Source organism: Pelobates fuscus, chromosome 3 (genome assembly GCF_036172605.1).
Source record: "Pelobates fuscus isolate aPelFus1 chromosome 3, aPelFus1.pri, whole genome shotgun sequence".
NCBI lineage: Eukaryota > Metazoa > Chordata > Amphibia > Anura > Pelobatidae > Pelobates > Pelobates fuscus.
The window spans coordinates 205,039,986-205,058,045 of NC_086319.1; the positions used below are offsets into that span (position 1 = coordinate 205,039,986).

Here is an 18,060-nt window from a genome sequence, read left to right on the forward strand (position 1 = left end):
TTTAGTTCAGGGGCATCTCAGAGTGTGATCACCGGCATTAAACACATGTTCACAGTATGACAAGCATTAAAAGCCTGTGTCTCAATTTAGATAACTATCATATTCTGGGGTAGGCAATGTTTGGCATCAGGGCAGATCTAGAACACCACCTCTGGCATGCCAAAGGTTGCCTATCCTTGTTCTATACGGTTGTGTTTGGCAGGAGTATTTGTTAGAGGAGAAAAAAAAAAAGAAAGTGAAGAGACACAGGGGAAAGACAAGTAAGCAAGAGGCCTCCGCAGTGCAAATAATGCAAAATGTGCTTTGATCACCATGGAAAAAAAAACAAAAAAACACTCCCCATAAACATTTACCATTCATACAGCAAGTCAGGCAATGATAGCATTGTTTTAATTCAGACAAAGAATAAATAATGCTGCATAAAAAGTATTAGTTAATAGCAGGACATTCTTACACATATTCCCCTTGAAGCTGGCAACATTTTAGGACCTAAATGTTTACTACAGTGATGGAGATTTTTCCCTAATTTTGGCCTAACATTTTGTAGATTGACTGCTCACTGCAACTTTTTTGAAACAGGGTTAGCAAACCTCAGCCAGTTATTGCTGGACTACACATCCAACAAAGCATGGATAGCCAAGGTTAGATAAACCTTATTGTATAGATCATAAACATCACGGGGGGAAATCTAATAAAAATGTAAAAAAAGACCAGACCCTTAGAGGTCACAGTGGAAAGCCAGCTCGCCACTGGGGTTTGAACCTCAGGTCTTCTTGCATAGTGTTCGTAAGACTTTTTTTATTTATTTATTTTTTATCTGTCAAAGGAAGAGCATTAACTATGCCAGTCTACTCACTGAATAACTGAATACATGCCTGTCATGCCATAAAAATATTGAAGCAAACTATTTATGGCATTTTAAATTTAGCAGTGATGGACTAAACTAAAAATGTTCATGTTTTTGCATAAACTAATTCTTTGGTTCACTACAGCTATATTAAAAAATAAAAAAAAGAACAAAAATATTTAAAATAAAATTAAAATGAAACGCTGACTTTATATGAACCAATATCCCACTGTCTCTTATGTAGTTCCCCTCATTGCTTAAAGTAGAAGTTTATCAGTACACATCAGTCCATGCTATTGTACCATCCGTGGCAGCATCACGTAGAAAGTAGTCGCCTACCTGCTTGTGGTTGTATTTCTGGGGATTGGTCCGATAGCTGTAATCCGAGTACTGATCAGAGCCAGTGGAATTGTTGTCCCCAGTGCCAACAAAGGTATTGGCAGGTGGTAGGTCTTGCACCACCTGGTGCTTCTTGGAGGCAGAGGGAGATTGAGGTTGGAGTTGAATAGATGGCAGAGGAGAGTTTGAACGATAATGACGTCCAAGGTCTGGGCTTCCTGGTGGATAGTTCAAAGGAAGATGGATCCTTGGGCTGTCTCCAACAGTGTCACTCATCAGGTTAAACTTTAGGGACTTCTGAAGGCCAGTTTCTTCATCTTCCTCTACTGGCTTTGGTGGTTTGGGCGACTTACTCTTCTTTGCTTTGCTTTTACTTTTGTTGTTTTTATTACCCTGCTTTGGGGCATAGAGATCTTTTGACTCTTTCTTTCCTGCCTGATAGCCACTTTTGGCTTCTTTTTGTCTGCAATATCTCACCAAGACTACAACCACAATTACCAGGATGACTGCCACAATGCCTGCAATCACACCAAATAAAATGTTGCTTCGTTGTTTACTACGTTCATATTCTGGGTCCCCAGCAATGTCAATGTCAAGAGGTGTGTCCTGGCTGTGACCAAGTAAAGTCTCAACAAATGTTTGGTTTGCCAAAGTCTCGTTGATATAGAAGTGAACTAAAGCAGTGCCATATCTCTGAGGCTTTCCTTGATCTTTCACCCGTACGACAAGACGATGCAAACCATAATGCTTCCTTAATATTTCTTTCTCTAGTGTTACTTCACCCCCACTGGGAGATATCTGGAAAAGATCAAAGGGATTGCCACTTGCTATGGCATAAACAAGTTCTGCATTTGTGCCAGTATCCATGTCCTCGGCGCGGACTCTGTTAACCTGAGTACCCGGGCGAGTGAGAGGAGTAAGATGTACATAGGAAATGTTTGAGGGTACAACAATTACAGGGGCATTATCATTTTCATCAAGGACATTTATGGTCACCCCAACATAGGAGGAACGGGGCGGATCCCCTCCATCCACCGCCTTCAACCGGAAGGTATAGGTAGCCTGATGCTCCCGGTCAAAGGAGATGCTGGAAAGGATAGTACACGTCCCATTCTGGATGACAAACTCTCCACTGTCTGGTTCCACAGAAAGCTGGAAACGAGCGTTCTCCCCTTTGTCTCCATCAAGAACAGTCACCATGCCCACTGGGCTTAAAGGAGGCATATTTTCCATGACTGAGAAGTTGTACCCATTTAGCATGAACTTGGGATCATTATCATTACGGTCCAAAACTGTGATTACAACTGAAGCAGTTCCCTTAAGGCTCGGAGTACCTTTGTCTGCAGCAACTACATGGAAGTTATAATATTCCTGATGTTCCCTGTCCAACACAGTGTTGACTGTAATCTGACCAGAATCAGGGTTAATTGAGAAGATGCCCCGAGAGGAGCTATCAGCCAAAATGGAGTAAGTTAACTGAGAATTAGAGCCACTGTCAGCATCGCTCGCACTAACTTCCATCACAATACCATCAGCGGGGCTATTTTCCGGGAAAGATACTTCCATCAGGCTTTGAGAGAAGACTGGTGCATTGTCATTTACATCTGTCACCTGCACTTTAAGGGAGTTTGTACTGGAAAGCGGAGGGTTTCCAGAATCAACTGCAACAATTTCAATTGTATATTCTTTCACAGATTCATAGTCCAGTGGAGTAGTGGTCTGTAGAAAGTACTTTTTCTTGCTATCAGTACCGGTGTCACTGACTTGCTTCAACTGGAAAGGGACATCTCTGGCCACAACACAAGTTACAGCAGCATTTTCTCCCTCATCAGTGTCAGAAACCTGTACCAAGGCCACTGGAGTTTCTACTGGAACATCTTCAGAGATATTAGCCACTCCACCCTGGTGAGTTACCAGACCAAACCCTCTTATGTCAATTACTGGCCTGTTGTCGTTGGTGTCCCGAATGGTAATTGTTACCTGGGTACGGGCAGATTTAGGTGTAGATCCCTTGTCTTTGGCGACCACAGAGAACCTCAGAGTACCCACCTCTTCACGGTCAACAAGACCTTGAACGGTTATTAATCCTGTTGACTTGTCCAAATGCAGTAATCTTCGTACAATGTCAGAAGCTTGGTGGAAAGAATAGTCAATTTCTGCATTGGCTCCTTGATCGGAATCATTTGCTTTCACCTGCAAAGAAAAAGAAAACAGGATAGAGACAACTGAGTTAGTAGGCATGTATAGTTAGGTTTATCCTACATAGATAAATAGCAAACCTAGTAATTCTTCATATGTCATATGCAGCATAATATAAATCCCTTTGAAAGTCATAACGTAGAAAAAGAACCAAAATCTCTGGTCCTTACAGGCCAACCTAAACATTGCAAATATAACTTTGGTACTGAAATAATTTTTACTTCATTTTTTATTTTTCATACACAACCAAAAGTAAAAGAGCTTACATAAGTTCTGCCTGCTACATGATCCAACTGCTGTGGTCTAATGTGCTTTCCAAATCATCTTGCAAAATTAGAAAAATCTCTACACGTTTACATCAGGATTCCAGAAGAGAAAAGTATCACACCAGTGAAAAATGACTAATCATCTTAGCACAGAGATGGACAAGCCACATAAAACATAACCATGTAACATTTTAATTGTTAGTGCCTCATTAGAGATACCCAACAACTATGTAAAGGTTAATAACCCTGTCTTTCACATACCCGTTTCCAACGCAGAGGTCCCTCAATGCTGGATCTGTGTCCTTAAACATCCGCGATGGGGGAGAGGGAGGGGTGAAGGCTGGCAATGCGTATTAAGTCTTTTCCATACAAAAGTATTCGACTCAATGCTTTTCTGTGGGGATTTTCAAGATGCTGGACATCCATATGCAAAGCGTTAAACTCCGTTAAAGGCCATGGAAGCACCTCTAGTGGCTGGGAGGTAGCCACTAGAAGTTGTCTTAACCCTTTTCTGAAAATGCAATGTTTCACACTGCAAGATAAAGGGGACATGGAAAAGACACTAAGATCACTTTATTGAGATGAAGTGGTTTGGGTGCCGGTAGTGTCCCTTTAAGATTTGATTATCGGGACAAGTGGGACAGAGTATGTTACTTTCAAAATGGTCTTCGCTGAAGCAACATGGCAGCTTGAATAAAGGGACAATCTAAGCCAGTGTGCCAGTCTATACCACTTACCATCTTAAGGATGGAGGCAATTGTAAAACTTATATGGAGGGAGAGAGAGAGGGAGGGGATAGGGAGAGAAAAATAAAACACGCATTTCATAAGCCAGAAGCAATCCTAGAAAAGGAATATATGCCAAAAAGATCAATACAGCCATGAAGAGTGGGGATTGCTTTGATCACATATTGATAGTGTCAAAGTTACTCTTGTGTGACGGGCGTGAATTTGAACTTCTCATATTAGGCTTCCACAATTACAATATGCCATGATCAATGTGCTGCTGTGTTCGATATAAACATGTGGCATCCTGTACTACTCGTGGAGTCAGAGTTGTTTGGATGAAGACATGGTTGCCCAGAGTCACGTCAGAAAGAATGGCAAGGTAGCCAGAAGATATATTTTTTTTTTTAACCCCTTAAGGACACATGACATGTGTGACATGTCATGATTCCTTTTTATTCCAGAAGTTTGGTCCTTAAGGGGTTAAACACACATGGTTCATTTTAAATGCATGGCCCTGGAATGTTTAAAAATAGTACTATCCCTAACCCTTTAACACCGGTATGGCATGGTATGCCATCCTTCAAACAGAGAACTTTAAAACACACTTGGGATGGCATAGCTCTCCCTAACAATCGGGCCCTGCAGGGAGCATGGATACTTCCTTTACTCACCGGAATCCTATTGGGTAGACAGCCGACAAGTAAGGCAGCCCCACTGCAGCAAATCCCACCCTTCGGCTTCATGTGATCACGATGACACCACAAACCACATGACTCGGATCAGCCGGATTCCATTATTGCCTGCAGTGGGACTGCCTGGGTTGTCAGTAGTTCTCAATGTATATTTATGTAGTATTTTTACATAATTTGATGATTATATTAAATAGACACTATAGTCAAATAACTGTAGCTTAAATGTGATGATCACACTCCAGGCACCCAGACCACTTCTGCCCATTGGAGTGGTCTGTTTGCCAACTCCCACTACCCTTAACCCTGCAAGTGTAATTATTGCAGTTTTCAGAAACTACAATAATTACATTGCAGGTTTAACTCCTCCTCTAGTAGCTATCTACTAGACAGCCACTAGAGGGCACTTCCGGGATTCTAGCACAGGTTTTCAATGCTTTCCTATGGAGAGGTCTAATGTGAGCGGAGGAGCATGAGCGGAGGAAGAAGCAGCGACATGGGTCACTGCCTCTGGTAAGTCACTGAAGGGGTTTTGACCCCTTCAGCAACCGGGGATGAGAGGTGGGAGGGAGAGGGTACCTGCAGTGCCAGGAAAACAGATTGTTTTCCTGGCACTGGAGAGTCCCTTTAATGGACCAGTTGTAGTGTTTAGATCATAACCCTGCAGTCTCATTGCCCAATTCCCTGCCATTTGGGAGTTACATCACTTTGTTTATGCAGCTGTTTATGTGACACACAGACTTCCTAAACACTTCCTGTAAAGAGTCATCTAATGTTTGCACTTCCATTATTGAAAATTCTGTTTAATTTAGAATGTATTATCTCCTGCTCTGTTAATAGCTTGCTAGACCCCCTACAGAAGCCTCCTGTATGTAATTAAAGCTCAATTTACAGAGCAGAAAAAAAATGAAAAAAAAGTAACAAACATCTAATTGACAATGAAACCATTGTGTTTTCATGCAAGCTGGGTCAGTCATAGCCAGGGGAGGTGAGGCATAAACAGAATCAAAAGGGATTTAACTACTAAATGGCAGTGAATTGAGCAGTGAGACTTCAGAGGCATGATCTATACACCAAAACTGCTTAGTTAAGCATAAAGTTATTAGGACTACGTATAAGGCCCAATGCATTATAGTAAAGGAACAAATACTTTCAAACCTGCTGTAACAAGGCTTGTTATAGTTTGCCTTATACGCCTGCCACCAGTGACTTCAATCTGATTTAAATGTGCTTTACATGTACAGTTTGACTTTGAATATTTATTTTAAACTGGCCACCTGCTGGCTAGGAATAATGTGATTTGAATGGGAACATCTGGAAAGTTACCTGTTGGTGATTAGGTATACAATTAACAGTGTAAGAATGTACAAGAATGTGTAAGAATGTACCTGAGTGCAAGTTATTTATAATAACTGGGAACAATTAAAAAGGCATGCGCTGTTAGACGCCCACACCATATGGTTCACAAGTTCAGTGGATTCAAGGTTACTGCACCATTCTCAATGTGTAAATTTGCAAATTATTATGAGAAATAGGCAGAACAATTAAACCCAGTGTTTGTTTTTTTTTTTTTTTATAAATAAACTATATATATTAAAAAAAAAAAAAATTAACCAATCAAACCTGGAAACAAAACAGACGAAATTGAGAACCTGCTGCAGAAAAGAAGTTGTCAAACCAGTTACTACTGGGCCGATTGCCCTTGACACATTATATAGGTGAAATGCAAAAGAAAAAGAAACCTGCACAGCACTGGCTGAGAACTGGTTCCCAGGTTTTTTTTCCCCCACCTTTTTATGCTTGAGGTCTTGGAAAACCAGTTAGGTTGTTTTTGTTTATATCTTTAACAAGGCCATGCTCTCTTATTAATTACAAGCCAAAAGGAACCAGAGACTTCCTGCCAGATCAGTACTAGTGTAGAAGTAACTTGTGTTTTAATTATTTCACACTGTATTATGGCAGAAGCAGGACTTTTAAGACCAAGTACCTCAAACATTATGCACATACATACGCAAGTACTGATGACGATGCAGACAAGTCATGAGAAACTTCATTCACCACAGCTGGTGGACGAACGGTTAACCAGCCACTACATATCTAAAGTCTTGCCTGTTATTAACTAGTGCTAGATGATGGATGAAGGTTAAAAAACAAACAAAAAACAAGACAAGACTTTAAAAAGTTACTTTACAGATTGCTTTAAACTTTCACAGTTTCACATCTCACATTAAAAACCGTTTTCATCCAACTGCTGTTTAATCCCTCCAGGCTGTAATCCTGAATAGAATACCCACTCCATTAGGCACACAGTACATACTTTGATTACTTATCTGATAGAAAACCAGTACGCATGCCAACATGTTCTCTGCACTTGAACTCCTTTGGAATATAATTTTATAGGGGATGTTTTGCAAAAAGTGAAGCAAAACAGATTGTGCACATGGATGATTGTGGGTCACTGCTTATTTAGCACACAATAACAAAAATGTACCTTCTTTATTGGTAGGCCCATCACTAAGATATGGTCTTCCCTCTGGCAAGTACCTATATTAGCTGCTTGTCTCTATTGTTCATAAGATTTTTAATATGTGACCCAAGCAATGTTGACCAGTAGATGAGGCAGGATCTGCCCTTTTGTTCAACATGGAATGCAGATGGTAATTAAGGCATATGAAACTACAGTTAAGAGATACAATAAAAATTACGAAAACTTAATAGAAAGTAATGAGGGTATTTGATTGCTCCTGTATAACAGGCGAATAATTATTCATAATAGCTAGCTGGGGAGTAAAGAATTACAAATCCAGGCTAATGTGTTATGCTTCCAACAGGGATCTATATTAATGGAGGACAGTTGTATTAAAAAAATCTTACCTGAAGAACAGAGTGTCCCACAGGACTGTTTTCTGGCAATTCGGCCTCATAAGCCATTTTCTCAAACTGGGGTGCATTGTCATTGGTGTCAAGAATTGAGATGCGCAAGAGGGCACTGCTTGCTCTTGGTGGGCTGCCACCATCTTGAACTTTAATGGTTAAGTCATAAGAGTCCCTTTGTTCTCGATCAAGTTTTTCCATCACAATGAGCTGAGGTTGCTTTTCATCTTGATCTTCAGCCACCTGGAGTCCAAAAAGTTCATGTGCTTCAGATCCGACGATCAGCTCATAAGATGCCACCCCATTTATTCCAGAGTCACGATCAGTGGCAGCTGGTATGGGGAATAGAGCTCCAACATTGGTGTTCTCTGGAATTGAAAGCGTGATGACTGGAGAGGCAAAGTTGGGGGTATTGTCGTTAATGTCCAGTACCTCGATTTGTCCATCCAGAAGTCTGGGAACAGGAGACATAAGATCTGTCATAGACACCTCAAACTCCAAGAAGCACTGCTGTCCTGGGAACAAGCTCTGGCACTGACGAAGATTCTCTCTGTCAATAGAAGTCTCTGTAGTATATATATCCCCTGTTTTACCATCAACACGCAAGTAAGGATGCCCCAGTTCCAGCTTGTAAAGATGCTTAGAGTCTGGGTATCCATAGTCTGAAGCCAAGCTTCCAATTAAAATATTAGGTGGCTGCTCTTCAAAAACCTTGTATTTCACCTGGGTGGAAGATCCGAGTTGGGGAAGTTGAAGAAAAAGCCATATGTAGAAAAAGGAAGCCGCAAACTTCATCCTCAGTCTTAATGGATCTGGCCACTCTGTAAGGGAACACAGAAAGGAAAGGAGTTGTTACAACAATCCAGACACTATAAGCCAATCAGCAAACACTACTTTAATAGACCTTGTGTTAATCACAGAAACATTCTGAGAGAGAGGAAGAGAGAGGACACCCTGCTGTGGAATGCAGGTGCTTACTCAATCCAAATAGTTAATCTATCACATCACAAATCAAGCAACAGCTCTCCTTGAAACAATCTTATCTCTGCTGTGTGTCACATACACCTGTCAGCTGAGTCTCCAATGTGACACTATTAAATCGCCACACCTGTGAGATGAGAAGTTACGACTGTTTCAAAAATACCAAGAGGAGAGGCATAGTATAAATAAAATTAAACACAAAAAAAAAAAAAATACAAAATCAATTGTACACTTTTAATATAAAAGATTTTCTGCTCTTTGTTTTAAGGATTGCAGTAGGTATATACATATGTTTGAACATTTTAGCTGTATCAATCTCCCTGGAAGGGTCCTTAATCTTATCCCTAAATAATCTTCCCTTAAACTTCAGCTTGTGTCCCATCTACTAATACTAAGATACAAAGGAAAAAAAAATTAGTTACACTCCGAAACCACTTCCAATTGTTTACGTACACGTATTAGACAGGAGGGTTCAATTTTTTTTTTTTTTTTCACAACTGCAAATAATCCCAGAGTACTTTTCCATTATTGCATAATGAATTTGCAGCAGAACAAACCCAAAGTAAAAAATTAACTATAGAGATCAGGACATGATAAAGAAGGACAATAATACCGCAAAGCAAGATAGAATTCTAATGTAACTTCTGCCTTATTTACTTAATGAACCTGTCCACACAACGGGACCTCCAAAAATTGCAAAGCTACTGTAGACAAAACCTTAGTCCACCCTAATGTTTAATCGAAAACAGTGAAGCCTATCCTTGCGACGGCAGTTGTTTGTCGAATATGGCTTTCTCCTACGCTACACATCATGGTAATTGTAAAGAATAACCACTTTAGCTGCGTAAATTCCAAGGTCTAGGACAAGCAAGAATTGATCAGAAAATGACATTTCTACATTGGAGTTTTCTGGTCTATGGTATATTTTTTTATTTTAATATTCAATAGTTTTAGTAATAAGAAATTATATACTTTTTAAAAGTACCAAATTTTAGATGCACAATTAAATGTTTTTTTTTTTGTTTTTTTTTAATTGCCCATACATTTTTTTCCACCCTTGCCAACAGTGAATATTTCAGCTATTAGCAACATATCCCAGTCAGTACATTTTCTGTACAAAGAGGCAATGACCAAATCGTGCAAATTAATCAAGAAACTGGACTAGCAGAAGGGAGAGCAGCCAAATTCTCCTCCCAGTTTTACTCCTATTGTAAACAAGATTTATAAAAAGCGGCAGCTACAACGAAACTCCTGCTGAAATAGAGTCAAGAAAAATATTAATGTTGGTTTTATCCAAGTGACATTGATTTATTTTTATGCATTTATCTGGAATGCCAAATTACAGGGAGTTCTCAACATTCCGGTATCAAAAATAGCTTACTAAAAAGGGATTTACAATTATAGTTTGCTTAAAAGTCTTGTTAGTGTGTCGCTCTTATTCGGCCTAGGTTTTTTTCTATATTAATCATTCAATAAGGTTTACACAGTGCTGTTGAAAGAATTAAAAACTATAAAATATAATCATGTGATATACCATAGACACATATATATATATACACACACATATATATATATACACACACATATATATATATATATATATACACACACACACACACACACACACATATATATATATATACACACACATATATATATATATACACACACACACACACACACATATATATATATATACACACACATATATATATATATACACACACACACACACACACATATATATATATACACACACACACACACATATATATACACACACACACACACACATATATATATACACACACACACACACACATATATATATATATACACACACACACACACATATATATATACACACACATATATATATATATATATATATATATATATAAATAACTTTACCTTGCTCTCTAAGCAGATATTTGACAACTAACTCTAAATTCTTATTGGTAGTTTACTCTTTATGAACGACTCAGTAAAATTACTAAATGACAATTTGGAGTCCCAAAATTACTCAGTGACTTTTTTTGTTAATTCTGAATACAATGTATTACAAGTGCAAACTCTGAGGGATGGGGGTCTAGAGATTAGTGTGCAGATACTTAAATTCTGAATAAAAAAAATAAAAAATTTCATCATTGCAAAAAACAAAAATGCCATGGCATATCCTTTGACACTACTATTCCTGTCTTCACCCATTTGCTATGAGATAGGTGATCCATTAACGATCTACGCAGTCTCAGCATCTGAAACCCACAAGGTTATTTAATAAAAAGTGAGAATTTTTAGGAATTTAAAGTCAATTACAAATTTAAGGCCTCTATTGCTTAACTGGAAAAATCACCCAGTCATCTGGGCTTCTGGTTCAAACCTTTCATTCTAAAAATTGGAATTCACTTTAAATTCTCCCTTTAGTTAATAATCTGATGGTGTTAAACCTGCAGTTCAACGCAAGCCATGAGTGTCACCTGCAGACTTGTATTAAGACAACAGAATAGCCGGATTATTGCCACTTGTTCTAAGCAGTGAAGCCATCTTAGATCTGTCTCTTAACACAAAACAAACCAAGCACAGCAGCCAGTAAGCAAGGGAGATTATAAGAGCAGTTATAGGATCCTCAAACTTCTTACGTCTGTGAAACATTCTGCATCAACGTACACAACCCATGCAGCCTCTCTAAACCCAGTGGCTGACACTAAAACATGCCTCCTGTTAAGAACTAGCTAGTGTCCTTTCCTTTTACACATAGACAGAGCATGGGGGGGAGTGGGTTTGCGTTGGAATGATCAAGGGACTAGAGAAATGTCAGCCTTACAACAGCAGAAAATGCATGTGCCCATTAGTTCAAAAAATGAATAAATAAAAGCCTTTGTGCTCCACAAGCCATTATAAACAATGCAGGTTTAACAGCTTCGCTTCCGAAAGCCTGTATAGCTGCAACGGACTGCTTACAATTCACTATGTCAGGAGAGGATTAATTATAGGCGGTTGTCCGAGTGCAACAGCTACAATAAAACAAAAGATTAACTCAAAGTAGATTTCCTGCAAAGCAGGTCTAACTACTTCAGCTTCTAGAAAGACGGTATCTGTTGTCTTGGCAGAGATCCTAGAACAGGTGCATTTAAACAAATTCCAGCTCAGAAAACCATAGCTCCCACCTTCCGCAGAAATGCCCCAGGGTGAAGCAAAGTCGACTGTGTCCTATCTCCTGGCCGTGGTGCAGAGGGACATCTTGGTGATTCACATGAAAAGGAGTGACAACCTGTAATAACTTGGTGATAAGGAACTAGCGAGTTGTTCCTGACCTGTTAGTTGCAAGTCCCCTCCCATGTGCCTGCCCCAGACTGTGTAGCTAGACTAAATTCCAGCATGTCACTAGCAGTCTTCCACGCCTGTTAACCCCTGGAGGGCATCAAGTGTTAAACAATGGACCAACTGCTAGGAGAACAAAAGGATTTGCACATCTTAGTAAGTGGATAAAATGACAATTTAAAATGTTTGTGCATTCCCATTTATATTATATAGTTAAAGAGCATTCTTCGATTCACATGCAGCACTGAAGTAATCATTTTGTTTCATGGTGACTGCCAACCAGCTGCCCTTTGCACATATTTGTAGAAAATGAAAGATTAAAGTACACAAGGCTAAAGATTCCATACTTTTGGGTAGCTTAGATTTTAACCCTTAATCAAACGGTGTATGGGTCTCTTAAAGATAAAGTTGATACAATGATATATGGACATGGATACATACAAGAAGAGTGAAATGATAATATATATATTAAAAAAACAGGGGGGCGGAGTCTGACCGCCAAGCGGAGTGGACGCGGACCGCATGAGCTCCCGCTCGACGGGCAAATAAATCAACGAAAACCGGACTTAGAAAGCCCGCAGACACATCAGGGTGCACTCCCTAAGTTAGGGGTGCACCAAGCAAGCGACGAACACACTCCCGACGCCCGTCGGGGCCGGGAGCACTGGACGCCTACCGCGACATACAGGAGCTAACACCGGGGCGAGACGGCCGCTCATCCCGAGCGCGGAATAACCCGGCAAACAACCTCTCCCCCCCCCCCCCCCCCTCTGGACCGGTGGGGGTCATCCCGGTCCTCCCCAGCCACATCAAGCACATATGAGGACGGGCTGAGCAGACTGTAGAGGTGCAACACAGCCAAGGCAAGGCCAAGATGGCGGCCCACTACAGGCCCCAGCCGAAAGGTACAGACACCCAGCCATCACCCCAGCCCATGGCAACGCTAGATCGGCTCTGCAAAAGCTTTTGGGCAATACTCCGCAACAACGGAGCCACACAAGTTCAAGCAATGAGAGCAGTGAACGCGTGGTTGCGCCCGGCCACCAGACGCCGCCATTACGACGCCATGCCGAGGGCCCTCAGAACAACTGCCCGGCGGGGCAGCCGCAAACATCCAATAAAGCAGGGAACACTCCCCGGGCACACGGGCGCAAACACTCAACCTCACCCATGCAAGTACCTAAGTGCCGCGCAGGCCCCACAAGCGAGACCCACGCTGAGCCAGAGAATCAGAGCCCAGTGCGGCACTCGGGGCCCCTCAGCAGTTGCAGCCGCCTACCGGATCAAGGTGAGCGTGACCACACTGACACCCGTTGGAGGATCTGAATCGCTGCATAGAGGCAACGCTGAATCCACCTGTCATCACGGACTGGACCCACGGGAACTCCTGAACCACCTTCCAGGGACCGCATTCAAAGCATCCAGAACGGGCATTGGCTGATGCAACCCGGACTGCAGCCCGCGACCCTGCCTACGGAGCAGAGACTCTCTCTCCATAAAGGACTGAGGTAATTTTGGCACAGATGCCTACTATGCCTACCCACACCGCCTCTAGGGCCTAGCATGTTTTATACCAAAATGCTAATGTCACACATATTGTTTAACGTTTGATTTCCTTTATTAGTATTATAGTATGCCTGTCTCACAAGCCTGTAATTCATAAATTTACAAGTCCTTCTATAACTGCCATTCCTTACTTAAGCAGGGCAAACTACTATTAAGCATAGTTGCAGCGTATTATAACGAAATGCCAATGTCCTATATTTTGTTAGCATTTCTATGAGCCTATCCTATGAGCCGGTTTTCTCCGCATAAAACGTATGCCCCCCTACTTAAGCATAGCCAAGCGGAACCCTATCAATGTATAGATACTGAAGCGACGATACTCGACATCAATGTTAACTCTAAGCTGATGTTTATTAATGTATAGATATTGCAGCGACGACACTCGATGGCAACGATAGCCCTAAGCCGATGTTTATCAATGTATAGATATTGAAGCGACGACACTCGACATCAAGGTTTAGAATATGACCAAGCCTTGTAACCGTATTAATCTATTGTGAAAACTGACCTTAAGCTGACTATAAATTTAAAAAAAAATAGTGCCTGTTAAACACTGGTCCCGCATGTTTAGTGTGGAAAATGCCTGGGGATTGCTTTCGGGGCACCTCATGCCTGTTTGTAATACTTTTATGCACTACCAAAATAAACAAAACAAAAAAGAATTAAAAAAAAAACAAAAAACACCTACTTATGGTGTTCTATAGGTGATGGCTAGCAGTGCCGTCAAATTGCATCTAGCCGGGTTACTTACTAAAGTGAAAATGTCAACTTTAAGGAGAAATTAGCTGAACTTCAAAAATTCTTAGCCAGCTATGCTTCCAGTTCAGCTACTTTGGCCTTCGAGTCGTCTGGAATGCAAGGCGAATTACAAATTTAACGAGTTAATAACCCTGCATGAGTCTTGACAACATTTCAACTAGCTATCTTTTAGTAATCTTCATACGTTTTGTCCCAAAAATCACCCTGAAATTCATACATACGGTAATTATTACATGCGTACATATATTGAGCGCTATCAGATTGGGGGTGGAGGGGGGGGGGGGGATGGGAGGTTAAACTATTTGTTCGAGTGCCACATCTCACACCTACAGGTATAGTGAAACTATAAATTCTTAATTTTAATAGCTACCCCTGCTTTAACACTCTGCACAAGCATTATTCGGCTGTTACCATAGCCCGTACCTGGTTGTGCCCAAGCTTCATAAATACACATGCTAATTAATTGGCATAGCAGAAATATTGACACTTTCCAATAAGTAACGGATATCCAATAAACAGATATTCGCAAGATAAATTTAATCAGACATGCGTAAAATAAGGAAATGCATATATTATGTAGACTGGTTAAGACTTTCACTTTACTTTTAATAATTGATAAAGATACGTTTCCACCATCTACTTAAGGGGAGAACAGAAATGCTCACTTTAGAGTACTGAAATATTTATAGCTTATAAAGTGTTTTTTTTCTTTTGGTTGTTTTCATTTGCAAACCTTCATTTAAGCTTTACAATAACGCACACGAAATGCGTAAACAGGCAAGGAAAATTTTATTTTTATATTTGTATAAAATATTACAATGTAAGCAGAGTCAAATTATTACATTTTTGGTCATCTATTAGATACAATAATACAATTGTTGCCAGTGGTCGGGGATTTAAAGAGACAAGAATATCAGATCTCAATCTACATACACAGAGCCACCGCTCCAAAAAGATTTGTTTAGGAGAAATATAATAGACACACACATACAATAAACCTGAAAACTAAATGCTACACACACAAATTATGAATAAAGTAACACATGATGAAATACCTATAGAAGTGTTAATATGAGTAAATCCAAATTAGGTAGAAAGTAGGGAAAAGGCCAGTGTGCAAGAATTCCAGGATTTTGGGGAATCTGCCAGTACATATTTGTGAAATATGTCTGTGGCAAAGTATGATCACAGTTATGTAAACATAATATTACAGATTAGTAAAATGAAAGTTATGCATAGCAAAACCTTGCAATAACGGTCCACTTATTAAACAAAATCAAAGCAACAATGCTAAAAATCGAAATGTGTGAGCTACTCAACTTTGAAACCCATGGGTAAGAAAGGATCTTGCTTAAGCCCTAGCAGATCACTTAAAGGGTCACTCCACTACATGAATACAAAAATATTACTGTTTAGTAGATATACCCCAATGAAATCATGCATGTATTTAAATATGCATTTCTTTATTGGGTGTATCTAAAAAAAAATAAAAAAATAAACCGATGGTAAAAAATGCAGTTCTCTTGTCTGCTGCCTGTGCAAGCTCTCCCCCTTCGAACCCCACCCAGACTGTGACTGTCCAATCTGGGGAATTGCAGCCTCTTGAGTTTACCTCCACTGAGCTAACCAAACTAGGAAGTAACAGGACCTGTTGTCTCCTTAAAAGTCAGGGGCGATATAATCAAGTTACTTTTCGCTAAAAAATAAATAAAATATATATTAAAAAAGATAGGACGCTTTTCAGCAAGCTAAAGTGTTTTAGGGGTCTGGAGTGTTCATTTAAGGCATCTAAAAATCCTCTGGTCTGTGGTTGCCTAACTGAGCTAGCTTTTGGCTCATCACTTTATTTGCATCTAGACATCCAAAGAAGGCTTTTCATAATGTCTGCCACTAAAGTAAACACTGCGGGGGCGGGGCCAGGCGGCCATGCCGACAGGCTGCAGGTCACTGGAGCTCCTGAGGAATCAGGCTAATTCTGGGGAAAACTCCCACCTTGTGCTACATGAGAACTCTGGAGGTTCGGGGTACAGAGTCCTGGATTGTCCTGTGTAGCTGGAGCACACGTTACCGGGTGAATCTAGGTCCTGGAGAGACATTCTGGGGCCTGAGGCCTACACAGGAGGAGAGCGGGGCGGACAGCCACTGCCTCGCATTCTAATCTAGCTATTACGATAACTTAGCTGGCGTCCTCCCGGTCTCGTTTATCCCCCTCCCCCCTCCCCCCCCGGGGCGGCGGGGGTTATCCCGGTCCCCACCAGGCAGGATGTTGCTAGCACACAGCTACAGGGCGACTAAACGCCGAAGGTAACAGCTCCCACGCGGCCCCATTAAAATAGCCGACGGCGGGGTCATAACTCCACTAGCCTAAACATGGAGAACCCACTAAGGCACATGGAAGCAGAGTTGGGAAGACAATCCTGATAAATGACCGCAGACAGGACAGAAAAACGGTACCTGCATTTCGCCTCTCCACTCACAAAGCAGAGGCAACCCTCAGACGAGGGCTCAATGACTGCTCCACCACAGCACGCCTAACCAGCGCTCCCTATCACCAGGGCCAGAGACGGCATAGCCAAGCATTAACCCTAATACAACGCAGCCCGCACTCGAACACTGCGGCTTGAATGGCGCCGCGCTCACACACACACACACACACACCAGACGCCTGCGAGACCCGGCAATCCGCAACCACGGTACCCTCTGGCAGGACTTTGGGACTCAGAGGACCTTCTCATTGGGACTATCCCCACGCACAGGAATAAAAGGCCTTCCACCCTCACCTGTATAACCAGATCCCGACACCCCACGATGACTGGCACTTAAGGCACACATCACGGAACCTTCAAACAGCCTCAAAAGCGTTTACTGCGGCTGCATTTTATAATAAAACAGACTGTAAAGCCATCCATGTCATAACCACCGTTAAAGGAAATGCTAGTTGGTATTTAAGCCTGATGCTGTCGATAACATAGCAGGCTCTGCTTTGCCTGGTGGTAAATTATATTACTTTACTTAACCATTTAATTCAGTTAAGCTTGTTACCTTATTATTTTATCATATGTCAGTAAACCAATCTGTATTTAAATCTACATTTGTAGCCTTCACTGACACATAAGACTTAAGCTCAGAAAAGCATAACTCAGCATACATACTAATTATAAGCAATGGTTTTGCTTGTGTTTAACATAAAAAATTTAAAAAGAAGCATCAATATTCTGAAAAGGTACTGTACTAACAATACCGATGTATCAACCCCATGATGTAACTCACTCGTACATTTCCCATACTTCTTCTGTACCCCATCTTATATGCCTTAAATAAAAGAAAGATTGACAACAACAACAAAAAAGTAAACACTGCATTTAGAATGCTGCAATGTTGTATGCTTTGAAGTAGATATAGCAAGCTCACTTTTCTAACAAAGAATTAAGAGATTAGATTCTCCTGTAGCTTAAAACTGAAGAAGGAAGCATGAATGTAAACTGCTCATT

The 18,060-nt window shown here is 40.9% G+C and overlaps 1 protein-coding gene across 4 annotated transcripts in view; it reads right to left on the bottom strand.

Annotated features, from left to right (window-relative positions):
* The window catches only part of PCDH1 (protocadherin 1), a 176,108-nt gene that overhangs the window by 132,596 nt on the left and 25,452 nt on the right, over positions 1-18,060 (bottom strand). For 3 of the 4 annotated variants that reach the window (XM_063447917.1, XM_063447918.1, XM_063447920.1), the window contains 2 exons: positions 7,943-8,763; positions 1,187-3,379 (listed from right to left, as the gene is read on the bottom strand). In XM_063447917.1, the coding sequence (XP_063303987.1) occupies positions 1,187-3,379; positions 7,943-8,763 (3,014 nt within the window). Of the gene's footprint in view, positions 1-1,186; positions 3,380-7,942; positions 8,764-12,090; positions 12,228-18,060 lie in introns of those variants that run through there. The other variant, XM_063447919.1, reaches the window with a different exon arrangement.